Genomic DNA, 21,747 nt, shown 5'->3' with positions numbered 1-21,747 from the left:
GAGGGAGCAAGAGGGAGGGAGGGAGCAAGAGGGAGGGAGCAAGAGGGAGGGAGGGAGCACAGCGAGAGAAAGAGGCAGTGAGGGAGAGGGAGAATGGGTGCTACACTTTCTGCCTGTCTCCTAAAGACCAGGCCATCCTCCCATCTCTCTCCCTCAGAATGCACACGGTGAAAAGGAAAGGAGTGCTGCAGTTTCTCTTCCTCTGCCTTCTTTTTCAAACGGTAGCAAACTCCTCATGTCTGCGCAATGTCTTTCCCCTCCTAAAGGTATGGGGCGTGTATGTGTGTGTGAGCGTGTGACTCTCCCCCTCGGTGACTATGGCAATCCCCACTCACCCCCTCCCCCAACCAGAGAGCTGAATCAGCGAGTCAGGCGTGCACCCAGCACACGATGGCTGCAGTAGCAGCGCAAGCTCTCTCGGTCATTATGGTTCTCCTCACTAGGAAAGAGGAAGAAAGGAGAGGGGGAGGAGAAGAGTAGCAGCCCCAGATAAGAAACTGATCTGACAGGTAATATATGCTCCCTCTTTTTCATTTGGATGAGGAGTTTACCCCTGATGGGCCCTGACGTCTCTCTCTCCTCCATCCCTCTCTCCTCCGTCCTCTTTCGCTCCTCCTCTAGCGGAGGAGCATGGCTTGGCTGTGAGTAGAGCGTCGTCAGTCGGAAGGGGGAGTGGAATTTACTATTCTGCAGTAGCAGCACACAGTAGCAGCCAACCAGTAGGACAGAAGAGAACTTAACCAACCAACACCTTGGGGCTCCTCTCTTTCTCTCTCTGCTGGGGTCGCTCTTTCTGGTTGCCTGGATAGACCACCGGGAGGGAAGAGAAAGGGAACACTGGCCGGGGAGGAGTGTGAAAAAAAAAAAAGAGTGAAGCAGGTGAAGGTGGAATGAACGAGGGGGGAAAGTTGCTGTCTGATCAGTTGTCCACATGGATCTTTTGTTTTTGCCTTATTCTATCCTCTCCCTCTCTCTTCTCCTCTCTCTCCCTGCTGTGCTGTGGCCGGACATGCTGCAGCAGCAGAGGTCTCTCTTTGCCTGGCTCATTAGGCATCGCAGTTGCAGCCCTGTCGCTATCTAATGACGGACTTATTAACTCAAACCCGCACCGGCTTAGAGACTGCCTGAGATTGAGCCAAAGACAACCATTCCATTTTCTTTTTCACACTGTCCTACCTTACTGGAAACTCACATTTTTTTACCGCCCACTTTTGAGTGTACCCTCTTGCCTTTTCATTCACTGCCCAAGATAAGAGAGAAGACTGCATTTTATAATGGAGGAGGTCATCAACGTCATCATTTATTTCATCGAGGGGTACGTTTTGAGGACATGTCAACATCAAAGTCCCGAGGATGACTTCTGGATGGACGGTTGGAATGTCAGGGTTATGGTGGTGAATGATAACGAGGCTTTAGCAGCAATAAAGAACAGCGTCAGTTTGTGTGGTGAACGAACGAGACATGAGTTTTAAACAGAACATGGGAGTACGGAAGAGCGCGGATTGACGGCACACCGCTTAACACTGAAGTGGAGGGTTGAGGATAGGGGGAGGTGGAGGGGTGAGGATAGGGGGAGGTGGAGGGGTGAGGATAGGGGAAGGTGGAGGGGTGAGGATAGGGGAAGGAGGATGGAGGTTATGGCTGACTGAGTGGATGTGTGTCACTGAACCTATAGCACTGGTGGTAGTAACCCAGTTTCTCTCTCTCACGATTTCCCTTTCTCTGAATGCTGCTAGGGGCAGGCAGGCAGGCAGGGCACAGTACTGCGGTGCTACTGTATCTCTCAGCCCAGACCAGAGCAGGGCCAGATGACAGCCACCCAGTCAGTCAGTTGCTAGCTAGTCCACCAGAAGGAATTCCAACCCCCTCTCGGGCGGCCGTGACATTTCCTAAATGGGACGTGACACCTCCAACACAGAAGCGCTGGCTCATCCACCCACCCAGCCAGCCCTGCACTATCTTTATGCTGAGAACAACTGGGTAGGACACCTCCAATTCTCTCTCTGCCCAAATCTTCATTCATTCATATTTCCAGAACCATAAACCCCAAATACATTTCACTATATTTGGCATTAACACACAACATACATATTAACAAACATTCCAAAAGTTCCTATCGGTAACATGTAGACAAATGTCCCCCTACCCAGCCATAGCCTCGGTTGGTCTGTCTGTCAGGTCAGTCAGGCAGCACCTAGCTAGCGGGTTGGGGGGGGGGAGGGGGGGGAGGACAAGCTGCCACCAGGCAGTGTTGACTTGTGGAATGTGTTGGGCTGGGGTAAAGATTCATTAGAGACTCACTGAACATTTCACACTGCCACACAAATGGCCATCTATCTATCGCCTCCTGCTGCCTCATCCCCTCCAACAGAACAGCTGCTGCCACCTTAAACACGGGACAAGGAGGAAGAGAGTGATTTGATTTAAAAAAGAGTGACAAAGAGAACCCCCCACAGAACACAGGAACAGAGAGAAAGAGAGGGAGAGGTGGAGAAAAGAGCGCCTCCCAGGGCCAATCCACATACAAGTGCTGAGTGGGCAGGCTAGCAGTATTAGCGCTAGCATGTGACCTCTGGTCTGCCTGCCTGTGCATGAGCCTAAAACCCAAATCCTGCTCACAATAGCTTCCTGTTCCACTTGGATAGATACCACCCTCGTTTTCAAACATCAGCGGCGGCACCGGGGCAGTAGAGAGCTGGGTGGACACTGGGGGACAGGGGCTGACAGTGACACCAGAGACATGCATTGGACAAGAGCGATGTGCATAACGGGTAAGGGATATGATAAAGAGGGTGGGAGTGAGAGAGAGAGCAAGTGAGAAAGAGAGAAGGGGGAGGATCAGGAATGTGTAACTGTGTACCGCATGTAGCTTCAAAATGCGCCCCTATTCCGAGGACAGTAGGATCAAGCCTTATACAAGACCAGATGCACCGAGGCTAACCATCTACCAAGGACGCTTTACCAACCAGGAACAAGTCCACTACTGCTTTCGAACTTTGACCCAACCCCTCTACATCTCTCCCCTTCTTTCTTGTTCTGGAAGAATACAAGGACAACCTTCACTTACTGGGGGGGGGGGGCAGTTTAACGTCACTTGGAAGCTAAAGGAAAGCGGCCTTGACTTTTGATCTGAACTGAAATCACGCTCAAAGTCACCTTACGGTGCAGACTCACACTGCATTCTTAAGGGGAAAACGGTGAGGAAAAAAAGTGAATTTCCTGTGTTACTACTACTAGTACTACTACTAACTGCTACGTGCGACCTTGTGAATTCACTGGGATTGCCGACTTGGTGTACATACTTCTTTATGTACCCATATGAACATATGATAGCTATGGAATGTAAAGAAGTATGTATTCTTGGTGAGGTGCAGGGCGACGGGGAATGTTTTCTGATTGATGAGAGTCACAGTTTTTTTGACGATCTGTGTCTGTGTGGAGATGTGAACAATGCCAGGATGTAAATGAGAATAGCGGGCGGAGTGGAGAGCGAGTGAGTGGTGTAGGGGGTAATACATTAGCTATACTGTTTCTGGGCAGTCTCACTGCAGCAATATAACCGTTGCAGGGACATAGTTAACGCTGCTTTCTCGAACTGGCTGACTTAACCAACTGGCAATATTATAGAGACACTATTAATCAAAGCAATAATAATATTTGTTAAGCCGGTGTCTACCAGAGGGTGAGTGTGCTTGGCTTGTATTACTCTCCTGTGTAACAGAATGAGTTGGTTCTGTCAGTTAGTTCTAGTCAGTTAGGAATGCGTTAGTTCTATTTATTAGGTATGAGTTAGTAAGGAATGAGTTGGTTCTAGTCAGGAAGGCATGAGTTAGTTCCGTCACTTCAACAAACTCAGGAGGAATAATCACCCTGGGACATGGCCATACGACAGGGCCTCCTGACATCATTACTGGGTTTTACTGCATTATGGCCTTCTGAATCACAGTCAGCGGCAACTTAAGTCTCCACTTCAGTTCAGGAGAGAAGGGCAGCGAGCGAGAGAGGGGAGAGGGGCAGCGAGCGAGCGGCATGCCAGAGAGAGCCAGGCCAGAGAGAGCCAGGCCAGAGAGAGCCAGGCCAGAGAGAGCCAGGCCAGAGAGAGCCAGGCCAGAGAGAGCCAGGCCAGAGAGAGCCAGGCCAGAGAGAGCCAGGCCAGAGAGAGCCAGGCCAGAGAGAGCCAGGCCAGAGAGAGCCAGGCCAGAGAGAGCCAGGCCAGAGAGAGCCAGGCCAGAGAGAGCCAGGCCAGAGCTCCACAATTAATACTACAATATTTTCTTAAGGTCTCCCGGCTCAGGATGGGAAAATAAGGAAGGTGAATTGTGGCAAACTGCTACCATCTTTGCTTTATCAAAATGGCCAATGGGATAGAAGGCCAGCAAAAGAGTTGCTAAGGAGGCAGATCAGAAAGGCAGGTGCAGAGAGATTGAGGGAGGCAACAACATCGCTGTTTAAAAAGCTGCTGGCTGGCTCTGCCCCAATGCTATATCATATGGCTGGTGTGGTGTTAACCCTACTTTGTGTCCTGTCCAGCTACAGCACTAGCAAAGACTCCCCCAACATAACCCCACCCCACTGAAAACCCCTCTGCCTGCCTCCCCCGCTGATTCCTGGCCTCATTGTTCAGTTTGCTATGCTCGCCAAATGCTTTGCGCGCAGCACGGCAGTCGGCAGTGCAGCTTAGGACCATCAAAAAGTGACAATGTAGGATCAGGGCCTGCTTCGGACTGGTCAGCTGATTCCAACTGTATCACTGCTTCAAACAAATAAAAAGGCCCATGGGAGAGAGATGGGGGGTGCATGCCCAAAAAGGTGTAACAAAACTAAGAAAGCATTCATTGTTTTCTTTTCTGCAGTGGAAAACAAAGGCTTGTGGAAGTTGTTGTAGAAGAGCTGAACTGAGCGGTGTGCTAACACTAAGTCTGCTAACAGCAGAACAGCTCATACCAGACCATGCTAGCGCAGAGAGTAGCGGTCAAGCAACGGAAAAGTCTAGTACTCCCTATGGGGCAGCAAGAAGGTAGAGCAGAAGCAAGATTCTTAATGCGGTCTTCGACAATCTGCACCAGCGTCATTCCAGTGACATCAAGACAGAAAGAAAAAATATCACCAGCGTTTTTAGACTTCAGAAAGAGAGATAGAATTTGTAACCTACTTGTCCCCTTTTAATACATTCAGGTTTTTCTTTTTACCTCAGTGCAGTCATATTTGATGCATGAAGATAAAACTGGTAGTAGAGGCACTCAGATTCTCTGTGCTGCTAAACTCCTCTTAGACGCAAGTAGGCTTGCAGACAGACAGACCTGCAATGCTTTTCAATGAAGTCCACGGTAGCTCAGGGCGCAGCTATGCTTTAGGGTAAGCTAAGCTATTTGTGCTTAAAGGAGGGGGTTTATGACTAAGAAAATGTCAATGAGAGCAGGGTAAAAAGATCAAGCTCAAATGTCACTTCAAGAGACATTATCTGGACAGAAGATTTAGGCTACAACATGCCTGTCTTGATCTTTCATTACCCCCTCGCTGTGTCCTAGTCCCTTTTACGGTCAGTCTCTAACCTTGCTCAGTCTTTCACATCTCCATATGTCTCTCTTTCGCTCTCTGTAAAGACCTATAGCAGCTATTCCACTAACTGTCTATGGGGGCATGGCTTTCTCTCCTCCTCCCACCGTTCCCTCCCTCTGGCCGTGACCTGCTGCTTGACTGACACCACACAGCAGATGCTGACATTATCAAATGCTCAGTGCCTGTCTGTCTGCCTGCAGCCCCCCTGCTTTTGCTCTGTTATGGACAGTGGACAGGATGGTGCAGCTGGCTGCCACCCGCCCAACCATCGAAATCGACTAGTGTGTGCGTGTATTGCAAATAGCCTCTCTCCTGTGCCATATCGACCTGCCCCTGTACTGAACTCTCCCGCTCTACAGCTCCCTCTTGCGCTCCACAGTTCCCTCCCTGTTACATGGCTGGTGCACACACACACACACACACACACACACACACACACACACACACACACACGGTCCCATCCGTCACAGGCTGTAATTGCTACATGACTCTGGGACATTTGACTCAAGTGCACCTCGACAGATTATTATCCTTTTCTTAGGGAACCATTTTTTTTCCACTCAGAGAGGGGTTGGAAACGCAACTTAAAAAATGACAATGAGGATAAATAGACCGGCTGGAGGGCAGAGCATAGGGGAGATGGGGGTTAGGCATCAATGACTGTGGTGGGTGAGAGAGCGAGTGTACACTGCACCCTTCCCTGTACCATTGTACTGTATGTTCATGTTTCCAGCTTGTTCCATCTGGGTCGGCTCCACTCCAGTCCTTGACCCTGACACAGTGAACCCCCAATGCTTTGCTAAAGCTGGTAAAAAGGAACCAAATCACCTCTTGAATGGATTTGGTCCCCTTCAACCAGCTGTAGCTATGCTTTGATGACTACATACTGTCCTACTGGAGGTTCTCTCTCTTCCAAAGTGTTCTGACTGACTGGATGATCTCAGTGTCAATGATCAGCTGTAGCGCCGTACCTTGGTGACTTAAGACACGTCGTTCACATCTGCTCTGTTCATCTTCAGTAAGTGATTATTGATTGAGTGTCATGTTTCATTGCTGCTAAAACTGTTGCTCTTCCATCTTGACTAATAAAAAGGAACCCAACAGTTTCAACAAAAAGGCGTATCGTCCCTTTCTCCCGGACTCTGACTCAACCATTCCGTTACCATAGAATGCATATATACACAAGATTGATATTCCAACCAGATACTCAACGGCTGTCTTAAAAATAGCAGGGGACATATGCAGGGCACTTCAGACACACACACCGTGCGAGGCTGAGCTCACTCAAATCAAATTGTATTTGTCACATGCACCAAATACAACAGGTATAGGTAGATCTTGCAGTGAAATGCTTACTTACAAGCCCTTAACCAACAATACAGTTTTAAGAAAATCCCAGAAAAAAGTAAGATAAGAATAACAAATAATTAAGAGTTGCAGTAAACAACAATAGCGGGGTTATATACAGTGGGTTCTGGTACAGAGTCAATGTGTGGGGGCACCGGTGTCGAGGTAATTGAGGTAATTATGTACATGTAGGTAGAGTTATTAAAGTGGCTATGCATAGATAACAGAGAGTAGCAGCAGTATGGGGGGGGGGGTAATGCAAATAGTCTGGGTAGCAATTTGATTAGCTGTTCAGGAGTCTTACGGCTTGGGGCTAGAAGCTGTTTAGAAGCATCTTGGACCTTGGCGGTAGCAGAGAGAACAGTCTATGACTAGGGTGGCTGAAGTCTTGGACAATTTTTAGGGCCATTCCTCTGACACCGCCTGGTATAGAGGTCCTGGATGGCAGGAAGCTTGGCTCCGGTGATGTACTGGGCCATACGCACTACCCTCTGGTGTGCCTTGCGGTCGGAGGCCAAGCAGTTGCCATAACAGGCAGTGATGCAACCAGTCAGGATGCTCTCGATGGTGCAGCTGTAAAACCTTGAGGATATGAGGACCCATGCCAAATCTTTTCAGTCTCCTGAGGGGGAATAGGTTTTGTCATGCCTGCTTCACGACTGTCATGGTGTGCTTGGACCATGTTAGTTTGTTGGTGGATGCAAAGGAACTTGAAGCTCTCAACCTGCTCCACTACAGCCCCCTCGATGAGAATGGGGGCGTGCTCGGTCCTCCTTTTCCTGTAGTCCACAATCATCTCCTTTGTCTTGATCACGTTGAGGGAGAGGTTGTTATCCTTGCACCACACGGTCAGGTCACTGACCTCTCTATAGGCTGTCTCATCGTTGTTGGTGTTCAGGCTGTTGTGTCATCAGCAAACTTAATGATGGTGTTGGAGTCGTGCAGTCATCAGTGAACAGGGAGTACAGGAGGGGACTGAGCACGCACCCCTGAGAGGCCCCCATTTTGAGGATCAGCGTGGCTGATGTGATGCTACCTAACCTTACCACCTGGGGGCGGCCCTTCAGGAAGTCCAGAATCCAGTTGCAGAGGGAGGCGTTTAGTCCTAGGGTCCTTAGCTTCGTGATGAGATTTGAGGCGACTATGGTGTTGAATTCAGAGCTGTAGTCAAAGAACAGCATTCTCACATAGGTGTTCCCTTTATCCAGGTGGGAAAGGGCAGTGTGGAGTGCAATAGAGATTGCATCATCTGTGGATCTGTTGGTGTGGTATGCAAATTAGAGTGGGTCTAGGGTTTCTGGGATAATTGTGTTGATGTGAGCCATGACCAACCTTTCAAAGCATTTCATGGCTACAGACGTGTGTGCTACGGGTCGGTTACATTGGTGTTCTTGGACACAGGGACTATGGTGGTCTGCTTGAAACATGTAGGTATTACAGACTCGGACAGGGAGAGGTTGAAAATGTCAGTGAAAACACTTGCCAGTTGGACAGCGCATGCTCGCAGTACACGTCCTGGTAATCCGTCTGGCCCAGTGGCCTTGTGAATGTTGACCTGTCTAAAAGGTCTTACTCACATCGACTGCGGAAAGCGTGATCGCAGTCATCTGGAACAGCTGATGGGCTCATGCATGTTTCAGTGTTACTTGCCTCGAAGCAAGCATAGAAGTTATTTAGCTCGTCTGGTAGGCTTGTGTCACTGGGCAGCTCTCGGCTGTGCTTCCCTTTGGTCCCGTGTGGCTCAGTTGGTAGAGCATGGTGTTTGCAACGCCAGGGTTGTGGGTTCGATTCCCACGGGGGACCAGTACGCGGAGAAAATGTATGAAATGTATGTATTCACTACTGTAAGTCGCTCTGGATAAGAGCGTCTGCTAAATGACTAAAATGTCATGTAAATGTAGTCTGTAATAGTTTGCAAGCCCTGCCACATCTGAAGAGCGTCGGAGCCGGTGTAGTACGATTCGATCTTAGATCTGTATTGACGCTTTGCCTGTTTGATGGTTTGTCGGAGGGCAAAGCGGGATTTCTTATAAGCTTCCGGGTTAGAGTCCCGCTCCTTGAAAGTGGCAGCTCTACACTTTAGCTCATTGTGAACGTTGCCTATAATCCATGGCTTCTGGTTGGGGACGACATCCTCGATGCACTTATTGATGAAGCCAGTGACTGATGTGGTGTACTCCTCAATGCCATAGGAAGAATCCCGGAACATATTCCAGTCTGTGCTAGCAAAACAGTTATGTAGGTTGGCATCTGCTTCATCTGACCACTTTTTTGTAGACCGAGTCACTAATACTTCCTGCTTTAATTTTAGCTTGTAAACAGGAATCAGGAGGATAGAGTTATAGTCAGACTTAACAAATGGAGGGCGAGGAAGACCTTTCTGTGCGTCTCTGTGTGTGGAGTAAAGGTAGTCAAGAATTTTTTTCCCCTCTTGTTGCACATTTAACATGCCAACAGAAATGAGGTAAAGCGGATTTAAGTTTCCCTGCATTAAATTCCCCGGCCACTAGGAGCGCCGCCTCTGGATGAGCATTTTCCTGTTTGCTTATGGGGCAATACAGCTCATTGAGTGTGGTTTTAGTGCCAGCCTCAGTCTGTGGTGGTATGTAGACAGCTACGACAAATACAGTTGAAAACTCTCTAGGAAGATAGAGTATCTCATGATAAGCTGTAGACCACACTACATCAGGCGAGACTTCCTTAGATATCGTGCACCAGCAATTGTTTACAAATATGCATAGGCCCCCGCCCCGTGTCTTACCAGAGGCGGCTGTTCTGTCCTGCTGATAGAGTGTATTACCCGCCAGCTGTATGTTCTTAATGTCATCATTCAGCCACAACTGTGAAACATAATATATTACAGTTTTTAATGTCCCGTTGGTAGGATATACGTGCTTTCAGTGTGCCACTTTTTTTGTGCCATTTATTTTCCAGCACTTGAACGTTAGCTAGCAGAATGGAAGGCAAGGGCAGAATAGCCACTCATCTCCTGATCCTCACAAGGCATCCTGATCTCTTTCCGCGAAACCTACGTTTTATTTTCCAGTGAATCACGGGGATCTGGGCCTGGTCGGGTGTCCGTAGTATATCCCTCGTGTCCGACTCAGTGAAGAAGAACTCTTCGTCCAATTTGAGGTGAGTAATCCCAGTTCTGATGTCCAGAAGCTATTTTCGGTCATAAGAGATGGTAGCAGGAACATTATGTACAAAACAAGTTATGAACAATGCAAAAAAAAAAATAAAAATAGCATGGTTGGTTAAGAGCTGATAAGATGGCAGCCCTCCCCTCCAGCACCATCTTTATCTCGATGCCTGTGTCAAGAAAGCAGCAGCAGCCCAGGGGGCACGCGTCAACTAATTCCAACTGACTAGCAGAGGGTGATATAACAACAGACAATTACAGTGTGGAGGGGTTGAGATGTGGGGAGGCAAGTCAACGCAGCACAGTGGGGCCACATAAAAAGGTTTGAAAGTTCAGATCTAAGGGAAGGTTTTAAGGAGAGGGGAGAGGAATAGTAGAATAACTATTTCACAGTGTGACAGTGTCAAGTAGCCTTGTGCGTGAGAGGCAGTGAGAGGCCAAATGCTCCAGAGAATGGGAGCTGAACACACAAATCACAAGGCGCAGAGCCCTCGCAGACTGACACACACACACACACACACACACACACACGCTGCCGCAGTACATGCAGGCAGATCATACCAAATCCCTTTCTCGCTGCATCTTTCCCTCCCTCTTTCTCCAGTCTCTCACATGCATCACACTTCGCCTTCCCAATTTGTCTCATGCTTAATGCCAATCTGACCTGTACTCTAGCTGAGATTACACACACCCTAAATACTAGGGATGCACGATATATCAGTGAGCATATAGGAATCGGCCGATATTAGCTAAAAATGCCAACATCGGCCCGATGTCTAGTTAACACCGATGTGCAAAACTGATGTCAAAGCTGATGTGCATACCTATATAACGTAGGTAGATGACGTAATGACGCCACAAAAAAAAATACAGCGCTACACAGAACAAAAGCAGAAAAATACTTAGCGCACACTTCCAACAATTAAACATGTTCAAGTCGAGCAGTCATTTGAAACAACATTTCAGCGAGACAACTCAAAGGCGAAGTCCATTAACGCCAAGATATTGGAATTCAATGCCCTTGACAATCAACTGTCCTCTGTCGTGGATGATGTTGGCTTTCACCGACTGGTTGGGCCCCGGTACCACTATTTTTCAGATGTTGCCCTAGTGGAGCTTCACAGTATTGTTGAAACTCACATCCATGAGCGTCACTGCTATTCGCTTCATGACTGACATTTGGACCAGCGATGTCAGCCCCATGAGCATGCTGCGTCTGACAGCACAGTGGGTCCACGAGGATTTCCTACTGAGGAAAGCTGTATTGCATGCTCAAGAATGTGCTGGTTCTCATACAGCTGCTGCCATTTGACAACATGTTTGAAACATGAACACACTAGCTAGCTCCATTCAAACAACTGACTGGAGAAATAAGCTCATCAACTGCGTCTGCAGCAGACGTGATACCCTCTGTCATGACATTGAAACGCCTGCTCAACAAAACTGCCCACACAGACCGCGGGGTTAAAACTTACAAAAGTACTTGAGGCTGTGAACAAGCGAATGATTCGGTGGCACTCTATCTGAGCCTCTCTACTGTGTCGCCACCATGCTCAATGCTAGGTATAAGGACCGCTAGTTCGATGCAGACAAGAAACAGGGGTTTACGTGAAATGTTACATATACAAGATGGAAACGGACACAGTGATAGTGTGCACTGAGGAAGAGGCGCCACGGACAGACAGAGCTGAAACTTCACATGTATGATGAAATCCTGGTTGAGAATGAAACGACTGAACAAATGAACAAAACAGCACAGCAAGTAAGTGAAAGAAATAGGTTTTGATTATGTTTTACTGGTAATGGGGACATACGTAAATGCCAACAAAATAACTTTTTGGTCAGTGTGGTGTGTGTGTAACCTTTATTTAACTAGGCAAGTCAGTTAAGAACAAATTCTTATTTACAATGACTGACTACCCCGGCCAAACCCGGACCACGGTGGGCCAGTTGTGCGCCGCACTATGGGACTCCCAATCACGGCCGGATGCGATACAGCCTGGATTCGAACCAGGGACTGTAGTGACGCCTCTTGCACTGAGATGCAGTCCCTTAGACCGCTGCGTCCATGTGTGTGTGTGTTAACTACTGAACTGTACTAGAATGCTTAAAAAGGCAGATAAAATGTTTAATATCCGTTATCGTATCGGCCAAAAATGTAATATCGGTGCATCCCTACTAAAAACATGGATATAAATGACTCAAATGAGCCAACATCTGGTTGAAACGGAGATCTAAAACGGGACATGAGGTTAAAAATACAAGCTTATCAAATCAAAAAGTTTGTCACGTGCGCCGAATACAACAGTGAAATGCTTACTTACAGGCTCTAACCAATAGTGCGGAAAAAAAGATGTGTGTGTGTGTAGGTAAGTAAAGAAATAAAACAACAGTAAAAAGACATTTGAATATAAGAGCAGCAAGGCTATATACAGACACCGGTTAGTCAGGCTTATTGAGGTAGTATGTACATGTGGGTATGGTTAAAGTGACCATGCATATATGATGAACAGAGAGTAGCAGGAACCAAGAACCTGAAGGGTTGCAGGTGTAATTGAGGGGTTATAGCAACTGTGCTAATGTAGAATACTATTATAATCACAAGTCAAGTGTTTCATTAGCTTGTATAAAAACAACTTACAAAAAAACCTATGGTCAAGTTCAGCTGCAACAGTCTGTCAATGGTTCTTCCAAGGACTATACAGACTTAAAACCTGTTTGGGATAGGGGGCAGTATTGAGAATTTTGGAAAAAATATGTGCCCATTTTTAACTGCCTCCTACACCAACTCAGAAGCTAGAATATGCATATTATTGTTCAGGTTTGGATAGAAAACACTCTGAATTTTCTAAAACTGTTTGAATGGTGTCTGTGAGTATAACAGAACTCCTATGGCAGGCAAAAACCTGACAAGGTTTCAAGCAGGAAGTACCCTGTCTGACAAGGAGTCGTGCGTCTTGCATCTGTTTATTGAAAAGTAAGGATCTTAGCTGTAACGTGACAATTCCCAGGACTCCAATAGGCTCTCAGAACCCGGGAAATACCTGAAGGTTGACGAGGCAGCCTCAGGCTGAAACACATTATCGCCTTTGGTAAGTGGCGGCGCAGAGGACCTTTGAATGAGGCGCGTGCACGATTCGCTCCTGAGGATAAATTTTATTCGGCTGTTTAGGCTCAATGCATATTCCCGGTCGGAATATTATCACTTTTCTACGAGATAAATGGCATAAAAATTGGTTTTAAACAGCGGTTGACATGCTTCGAAGTACGGTAATGGAATATTTAGAATTTTTTTGTCACGCCAATGCGCCATGCGCAAGACCGTGATGTAGCATTCTGATAGTGTCTAGAACTCACGAACAAAACGTCGCTGTTTGGATATAACGATGGATTATTTGGGACCAAACCAACATTTGTTATTGAAGTAGAAGTCCTGGCAGTGTATTCTGACGAAGAACAAGCAAGGTAAGAACATTTTTCTTATAGGAAATGTGATTTTGGTGGAGGCTGACCTGGGTGGGTGTCTAAATAGCTAGCCCTGTGATGCCGGGCTATGTCCCTAGATTATTGCAAAATGTGCTTCATCCGAAAAGCTATTTTAAAATCGGACATATCGAGTGCATAGAGGAGTAATGTATCTATAATTCTTAAAATAATTGTTATGCTTTTTGTGAACGTTTATCGTGAGTAATTTAGCAAACTGTTAGTAAATTCCCCGGAAGTTTGCGGGGGTTATGCTTTTTCTGAACGTCACATGCTAATGTAAAAAGCTGTTTTTTGATATAAATATGAACTTGATTGAACAGACATGCATGTATTGTATAACACAATGTCCTAGGTGTGTCATCTGATGAAGATCATAAAAGGTTAGTGCTGCATTTAGCTGTGGTTTGGGTTTATGTGACATGATATGCTAGCTTGAAAAATGGGTGTCTGATTATTTCTGGCTGGGCACTCTGCTGACATAATCTAATGTTTTGCTTTCGTTGTAAAGCCTTTTTGAAATCGGACAGTGGGGTTAGATTAACGAGATTCTTGTCTTTAAATAGCTGTAAAATAGTCATATGTTTGAGAAATTGAAGTAATAGTATTTCTAACGATTCAAAAATCGCGCCACTGGATTTCAGTGGCTGTTACGTAGGTGGGACGAGTTCGTCCCACATGCGCCAGAGAGGTTAATGAATTGAAAGTTAAAACTTTTTCCTTGAACGAGGCCTTCTAGTAACCTAGTCTGGAAGTAAGGCACTAGGCTTGGGCAGTATACCGTTTCTGATTCTCTTATTTTATTTATTTAATTAACAAAGTTATGCAACATCCAATTCCCCTGTGTGAAAAAGTAATTGCCCCTTTACACTCAACTGGTTGTGCCACCTTCAGCTGTAATGACAGGAACCAAATGCTTCCTGTAGTTGTTGATTAGTCTCTCACATCGATGTGGAGGAATTTTGGCCCACTCTTGCATGCAGAACTGCTTTAACTCAGCAACATTTGTGGGTTTTCAAGCATGAACTGCTCTTTTCAAGTCCTGCCACAACATCGCAATTGGGATTAGGTTTGGACTTTGACTAGGCCATTCAAAAACTTTAAATGTGTTGCTTTTTAGACATTTTCATGTAGATTTGATTGTGTCTTTGAGATCATTGTCTTGCTGCATGAACCAGCTGTGCTTCAGCACACAGACAGATGGCCTGACATTCTCCTGTAGAATTCTCTGATACAGAGCAGAATTCATTGTTCCTTCTATTAAGGCAAGTCGTCCAGGTCCTGAGGCAGCAAAGCATCCCCAAACCATCACACTACCACCACGCTTGTCCGTTGGTATGAGGTTCTTACTGTGGAATGCAGTGTTTGGTTTTCACCAGGCATAATGGGACCCATGTCGTCAAAAAGTTAGCCAAAAAGCACAGGGACGATCATCAAGACTCATGGAAGAATGTTCTATAGACAGATAATTCAAAAGTATACAGTCACTTTTTAGTGGTTGTACTACTTCAGTCAAGGCAGGGTGGTAAAACCCTCACTAATTGCAGAAATGTCTACCCTGCAGCAGCCATCCCAGAAACCAAAAAAAAAACATCCAACACAACCATTTCACAGTAGTCTTCTATACAGTCCCTCGTAACATTAGGTTGTCAGTAATTACAACCCCGTTACGACGACCAACAACAGAGCCACTTCTCCTCCCTCTAGTCTCTATTAGTTCTGGCAGAGTGAACCACACATTAGATGGAGAGGATTCCTTGAAGGTGGTTTTTCACAATGGTGTGTGTGTGCGCCTGGTAACCCAGCAGGTGTAGTAATTACTACTATATAGGTTGTCCTAACTGTTTGTTGGTGTGTTAAAGATAGATTCTGCTATTTTAAAAACAACAAAACCCGGTCCCTGCCACTTGAACAGATCGCACACTGTAGAGTTAAAGGGGATGTTTAGAGCTTTCTTAAAGCGGATATTGAAAACTGTATTAAAAGGGGTGAGAGACGTGTTAAAAGGTGGCGATGCAGTCTAGTCTGACACTGGGCCTTCTCTCAAACATGCAATCTTTGGACAATAAAATGGGCAAGTTACTGGGAATATTAAACTACCAACGGTACATTAAAAATTGTAACATCTTATGCTTCACAGAGTCGTGGCTGAATGAGGACAATATCAACATACAGCTGGCTGGAGGTTATACGATGTACCGGCAGAATAGAACAGCGGCAGGATAGAGGGGCGGCAGCTCGTGCACGATATCTAAGGAAGTCTTGAGCTGTTGCTCGCCTGAGATAGAGTTTCTCATGATAAGTTGCAGACCACACTAACTACCGAGATAATTTTAATCTATATTCTTTGTAGCTCTTTACATACCACCACAGACTGAGGCTGGCAATAAGACAGCATTCAATGAGCTGTATTCCGCCATAAGCAAACAAGCTCACCCAGAGGCGGCGCTCCTAGTAGCCGGGGACTTGAACGCAGGGAAACTTAAATCAGTTTTTAAAAAAAATTTGCAGCTTGTTAACCTGTTGGGGCTAGGGGGCAGTATTGAGAATTTTGGAAAAAATATGTGCCCATTTTTAACTGCCTCCTACACCAACTCAGAAGCTAGAATATGCATATTATTGTTCAAGTTTGGATAGAAAACACCCTAAAGTTTCTAAAACTGTTTGAATGGTGTCTGTGAGTATAACAGAACTCCTATGACAGGCAAAAATCTGAGAAGGTTTCATGCAGGAAGTGGCCTGTCTGACAAGGAGTCGTTCTTCTTGCCTCTGTTTATTGAAGAGTAAGGATCTTAGCTGTAACGTGACAATTCCTAGGGCTCCAATAGGCTCTCAGAACCCGGGAAAAACCTGAACGATGACGAGGCAGCCTCAGGCTGAAACACATTATCGCCTTTTCCAAGTGTCCCATTAGGTGACAATAGAATTAGGCGCGTGCGCGATTTGCCCCCTGTGGGGTATTTTCATTCGGCTGTTTAGCTTATTGCAGATTCCCGGTCGGAATATTATCGCTTTTCTACGAGATAAATTGCATAAAAATTTATTTTAAACAGCGGTTGACATGCTTCGAAGTACGGTAATGGAATATTTAGAATTTTTTTGTCACGTTATGCGCACGACCGTGATTTACCATTCTGATAGTGTCTAGAACTCACGAACAAAACGTCGCTGATGGAACATAACGATGGATTATTTGGGACCAAACCTACATTTGTTATTGAAGTAGAAGTCCTGGGAGTGCATTCTGACAAAGAACAGGAAAGGTAAGACCATTTTTCTTATAGGAAATATGATTTTGGTGAAGGCTAAACTTGCCGGGTGTCTAAATAGCTAGCCCGTGATGGCTGGGCTATGTACTTAGAATATTGCAAAATGTGCTTCATCCGTAAAGCTATTTTAAAATCGGACATATCGAGTGCATAGAGGAGTTCTGTATCTATAATTCTTAAAATAATTGTTATGCTTTTTGTGAACGTTTATCGTGAGTAATTTAGTAAATTGTTAGTAAATTCCCCTGAAGTTTGCGGGGGGGTATGCTTTTTCTGAACGTCACATGCTAATGTAAAAAGCTGTTTTTTGATATAAATATGAACTTGATTGAACAGACATGCATGTATTGTATAACATAATGTCCTAGGTGTGTCATCTGATGAAGATCATCAAAGGTTAGTGCTGCATTTAGCTGTGGTTTGGGTTTTTGTGACATTATATGCTAGCTTGAAAAATGGGTGTCTGATTATTTCTGGCTGGGTACTCTGCTGACACAATCTAATGTTTTGCTTTCGTTGTAAAGCCTTTTTGAAATCGGACAGTGTGGTTAGATTAACGAGAGTCTTGTCGTAAAATAGTCATATGTTTGAGAAATTGAAGTAATAGCATTTCAAAGGTTTTGAAAATCGCGCCACAGGATTACACTGGCTGTTACGTAGGTGGGACGATTTGGTGCCACCTAGCCCATAGGATGACATTTGCCGATGACAACAGTGGTAGGCCTGATCACCGACAACAACGAGACAGCCTATAGGGAGGAGGTCAGAGACCTGGCCGTTTGGTGCCAGGATAACAACCTCTCCCTCAACGTGAATAAGACAAAGGAGATGATTGTGGACTACAGGAAAAAGAGGACCGAGCACGCCACCATTCTCATCGACGGGGCTGCAGTGGAGCAGGTTGAGAGCTTCAAGTTCCTTGGTGTCCACATCAACAAACTAACATGGTCCAAGCACACCATGACAGTCGTGAAGCATGCATGACAAAACCTATTCCCCCTCAGGAGACTGAAAAGATTTGGCATGGGTCCTCAGATACTCAAAAGGTTCTACAGCTGCACCATCAAGAGCATCCTGACTGGTTACATCACTGCCTGGTATGACAACTGCTCGGCCTCCGACCGCAAGGCACTACAGAGGGGTAGTGCGTATGGCCCAGTACATCACGGTAAGCTTCCTGCCATCCAGGACCTCTATACCAGGCAGTGTCAGAGGAAGGCCCTAAAAATGGTCAAAGACTCCAGCCACCCTGGTCATAGACTGTTCTCTCTGCTACCACATGGCAAGCGGTACTGGAGCACCAAGAGGCTTCTGAACAGCTTCTACCACCAAGCCATAAGACTCCTGAACATCTAGTCAAATGGCTACCCAGACTATTTGCATTCCCCCCCAACCTCTCCACACCACTGCCACTCTGTTGTCATCTATGCATAGTCACTTTAACTCTACCTACATGTACATACTACCTCAACTAACTGGTGCCCCCACACATTTACTCTGTACCGGCACCCCCCTGTATATATTGTTATCTTTTACTGCTGCTCTTTAATTACTTGTTACTTTTCTCGTATTCTTATCCATATGTTTTGAAATTGCACTGTTGGTTAGGGGCTCGTAAGTAAGAACTGCACTTTAAGGTCTACACCTGTTGTATTCGGCGCATGTGACTAATATTTGATTTGATTAGAGCTTTCTTAAATGGGATATTGAAAACTGTATTAAAAGGGGTGAGAGGCATGTTAAAAGGTGGCGGTGCAGTCTAGTCTGCCACTGCAGGGCCTTCTCTGTTGGGAGCACCTTTTGTAAAGATGTCTGAGTGTTGGAGTGTGCCCCTGGCTATACATAAATAACAAAAAAAGAAAATGGTGCCATCTGGTTTGCTTAATATAAGGAATGTTGATACTTAAGAATATTTAAAACCAAACACTTTTACCTAAGTAGTATTATATTGGGTGACTTTCACTTGAGTCATTTTTTATTAAGATATCTTTACTTTTACTCAAGTATGACAATTGGGTACTTTTTCCACCACTACGCACACGCACAAACGACCAAGAAAATATGCAAGCTTAACCATCAATACACAATTTAAAGGTTTAAATTTACTTACCAAGTAGACTAAATTACACACTTAATTGTAGAAGATTCAATAACTGACTATAAACCTGCTGCTTTATATGGAGACAATACCACTTCAATCTGCTTTCAACACCTCTCTTCCTCTCTATTCAACTATGTTAATCCCTCGCTCTCTTACACACGAATGTACAAAACCCTGATGCAGTGTGTGTGAGTAATGAAGGTGATGTATAGTTTAGGTCCCACATTAGCAGGCTCCCCTGCTGGTGTTTGGAAATGCACTCCCCACACCACACACACACAGCCAGATGCCAGACTCATCGGTCACCCCAGATCCTCCTCCGTTTTCCCCTTCACCCTCAACACCTTTGACCCCTGGAGGGCCATACCACACAGAACCCCTCTGACTGTTCAGTGTGGCTGCCGTGACAACTGATGTCTTAAGCTCACTGCAAGAGACAACAACACTGCAGATCATATAGCTGAGGGGTAGACTACTGTATATGGAGGGATTATCAGAGTGGTTATTTGATTCCAGATGATGTACAAGACTTGCAACTTGCATTTGTGTACAATCAATAAAACATCATCATGTGACAGGCAGTTTTCATCCATACCTCAACATAAATAGCTTGAAGAGAATCTTGAGTCGTGTTGTACCATTTAGAGGTACAACTGCCACTAAACTAGACTGCCACTTAACTCTGTCCTTCTGACAACCACCTAGGGTGCTTTTCAGGAATATGACTCACTACAGCAGTCAGAACCTACTCCCTGTTCCAAGCACTCAGTGGGGACGCAAACGCCACTCTACTAAAACACTACTAAAATAAGCACTTTCCCTCCAAACCAGGGAGACGTCGTTTTCAAGGGGTTTAAGACTTGGTCAAGTCCAGAGGTCCATCTCCCTCTCTCTTTCTCTGCAATATTGTGGAGTAGCTTGAGTGTGAAATAAAAGTAAATGGCTAGATTGAAGAGTGGGACAACAGAGTTCTCTAAAGACAAGGGGGACAGAGTGCCGGTGGAAAGGCAGACTCAAGCACTTTTCACCTTTACTGTACAGTCAATATGAGACTAACAGTGCCCACTGTTGCACACTGGTGATCAAATCAAATGTTATTGGTGGCATACACATATTTAGCAGATGTTATTGCGGGTGTAGCGAAATGGAGGGAATGCAATGTACAGTACAAGGATTTTTCTGGATCAAAATGAGGCTTAAGTGGTGGGCGTGGCGGGGACATGGCCATGGCAAATAGAGCGGTTGCAGACTGAACATTTGACCTCAGCGACAAAATGTTGATGTTTTAAAGCTAACTTCCCATAATTCCACACATTTTGCCATGTGGCGGAGATAAAGTTGTGCATTCTACGCTGACAATCTCAGAGAGAAAATGTCAGTATTAAAGCAAATTTCCTATACAGTAAATAGACACACAATATTTTAAAAATAATACTAATAAAAAGCAGAAACATTCGTCCCCCATCTTTTTATGCCATTAACTGGTGAAATCACTGCATCATGATGACAAATTACTTCAATGCATCTCTGACTGAGGCCATAGGGCTTGTACAGTAATAGACTGTCAGGCCGGCACAGCAAGGCAAGCAGATTGCAATCCAGATTATTGTTCAAACTGGCTATCTATCAGTGGCAGGCAGTGCCATAGAGTAGCGATGAAGACTGAGGGGTGTTCCAGTGTTATTCCACTGTGCTGCTGCCGTCAGTACGTGCCACTGCCAGTTGACCAGGCCGGGCTAGCTGAAATAGCAGGTGCTCCAGAGCCCTCTGACCCCAATTCTCTCTGTCCTCATGCCAATGGAATGTGTGTCAGCTAAGGTGAAATGATACTAATGTCCCCTAGCCGGCTCTGACCAGACAACACCACGAGCCAGACCTACAGTCCAGCCAAAAAGGCAGCTGCTAATGCGTGTGTGGCGTACACTCTAGAGAGACTGTGGCCTCTATAACCCCAGGATTTTCAAGCTGATCGGAATAGTATAGTCTCTCTAAGCTACCGGCCTTAATGTGTGTCTCATGTATGTATGAGAGACTAGAATAGCCCATCGCTAGAGTGGAGCAGTAGCAACCAGGTGGAGCTAGAAATAGCTGTGGCCAAGGATGAGGAAGAGGACGCCGACAGAACTGATGTAGGCCGTAGGCTAGGATGTAGGCTGTACGCTAAGCTGCAGGCTAGGATGCAGGCTAGGCTGTAGGCTAGGATGTAGGCTATACGCTAGGATGCAGGCTAGGCTGTAGGCTATACGCTAGGATGCAGGCTAGGCTGCAGGCTAGGATGCAGGCTAGGATGTAGGCTAGCCTTGGACAGAAATGTCCAAACCCATCAACCTCAAAAGCAATAGGGTTCAGTGTGGTCATAAACCATTTACCAGCAGTACCATTCAATTAGTTAACTTGTACTCAATTGGAATAAAACCAGTTTGAAACACATCTACAACTTTGCAAGCCACAAGTCTAACTGTATGGAGGCAGGTTTCCTGTGAAGCCAAAGGCAGATTTCAACATTGTGTGAACAATAAAGTTTTTCTATCTTTTTCATCACTAGCCCTGGCTTGGCAGTTAGGGTCAGGGTCGTACCTGGGGTTCCCTCGCAGGGCGGCGTGGTGCAGAGCGTTGAATCCGTTGTTGTTGGTGATGGTGACGTCAGCTCCCGCCTCCAGCAACACAGAAAGCATGTCGTCCCTCTTCTTACTGATGGCGTCATGCAGGGGCGTGTCTCCCTCGGAGTCCTGTAGGGGGGCGACATACATACTGTTACCACAATATCTAGCAAGAACCATCATTATCAAATCAAAATCCTATCACTAACAATATAGGCCTATACTGGTTATGTGAAGGAGATGTTT

At 45.8% G+C, this 21,747-nt stretch overlaps 1 protein-coding gene across 3 annotated transcripts in view; it reads right to left on the bottom strand.

Annotated features, from left to right (window-relative positions):
* LOC115157219 (E3 ubiquitin-protein ligase mib1) overlaps positions 1 to 21,747 on the bottom strand; it is a 97,027-nt gene that overhangs the window by 37,023 nt on the left and 38,257 nt on the right. For all 3 annotated transcript variants that reach the window (XM_029705287.1, XM_029705286.1, XM_029705288.1), the window contains exon 12: positions 21,479 to 21,630. In XM_029705287.1, coding sequence (XP_029561147.1) covers positions 21,479 to 21,630 — 152 coding nt within the window. The remainder of the gene's footprint in view (positions 1 to 21,478; positions 21,631 to 21,747) is intronic.

Source organism: Salmo trutta, chromosome 21 (assembly GCF_901001165.1).
Source record: "Salmo trutta chromosome 21, fSalTru1.1, whole genome shotgun sequence".
Lineage (NCBI taxonomy): Eukaryota > Metazoa > Chordata > Actinopteri > Salmoniformes > Salmonidae > Salmo > Salmo trutta.
The sequence above is the reverse complement of the archived record's forward strand: the minus strand, read 5'-3'. Positions and strand labels throughout refer to the sequence as shown.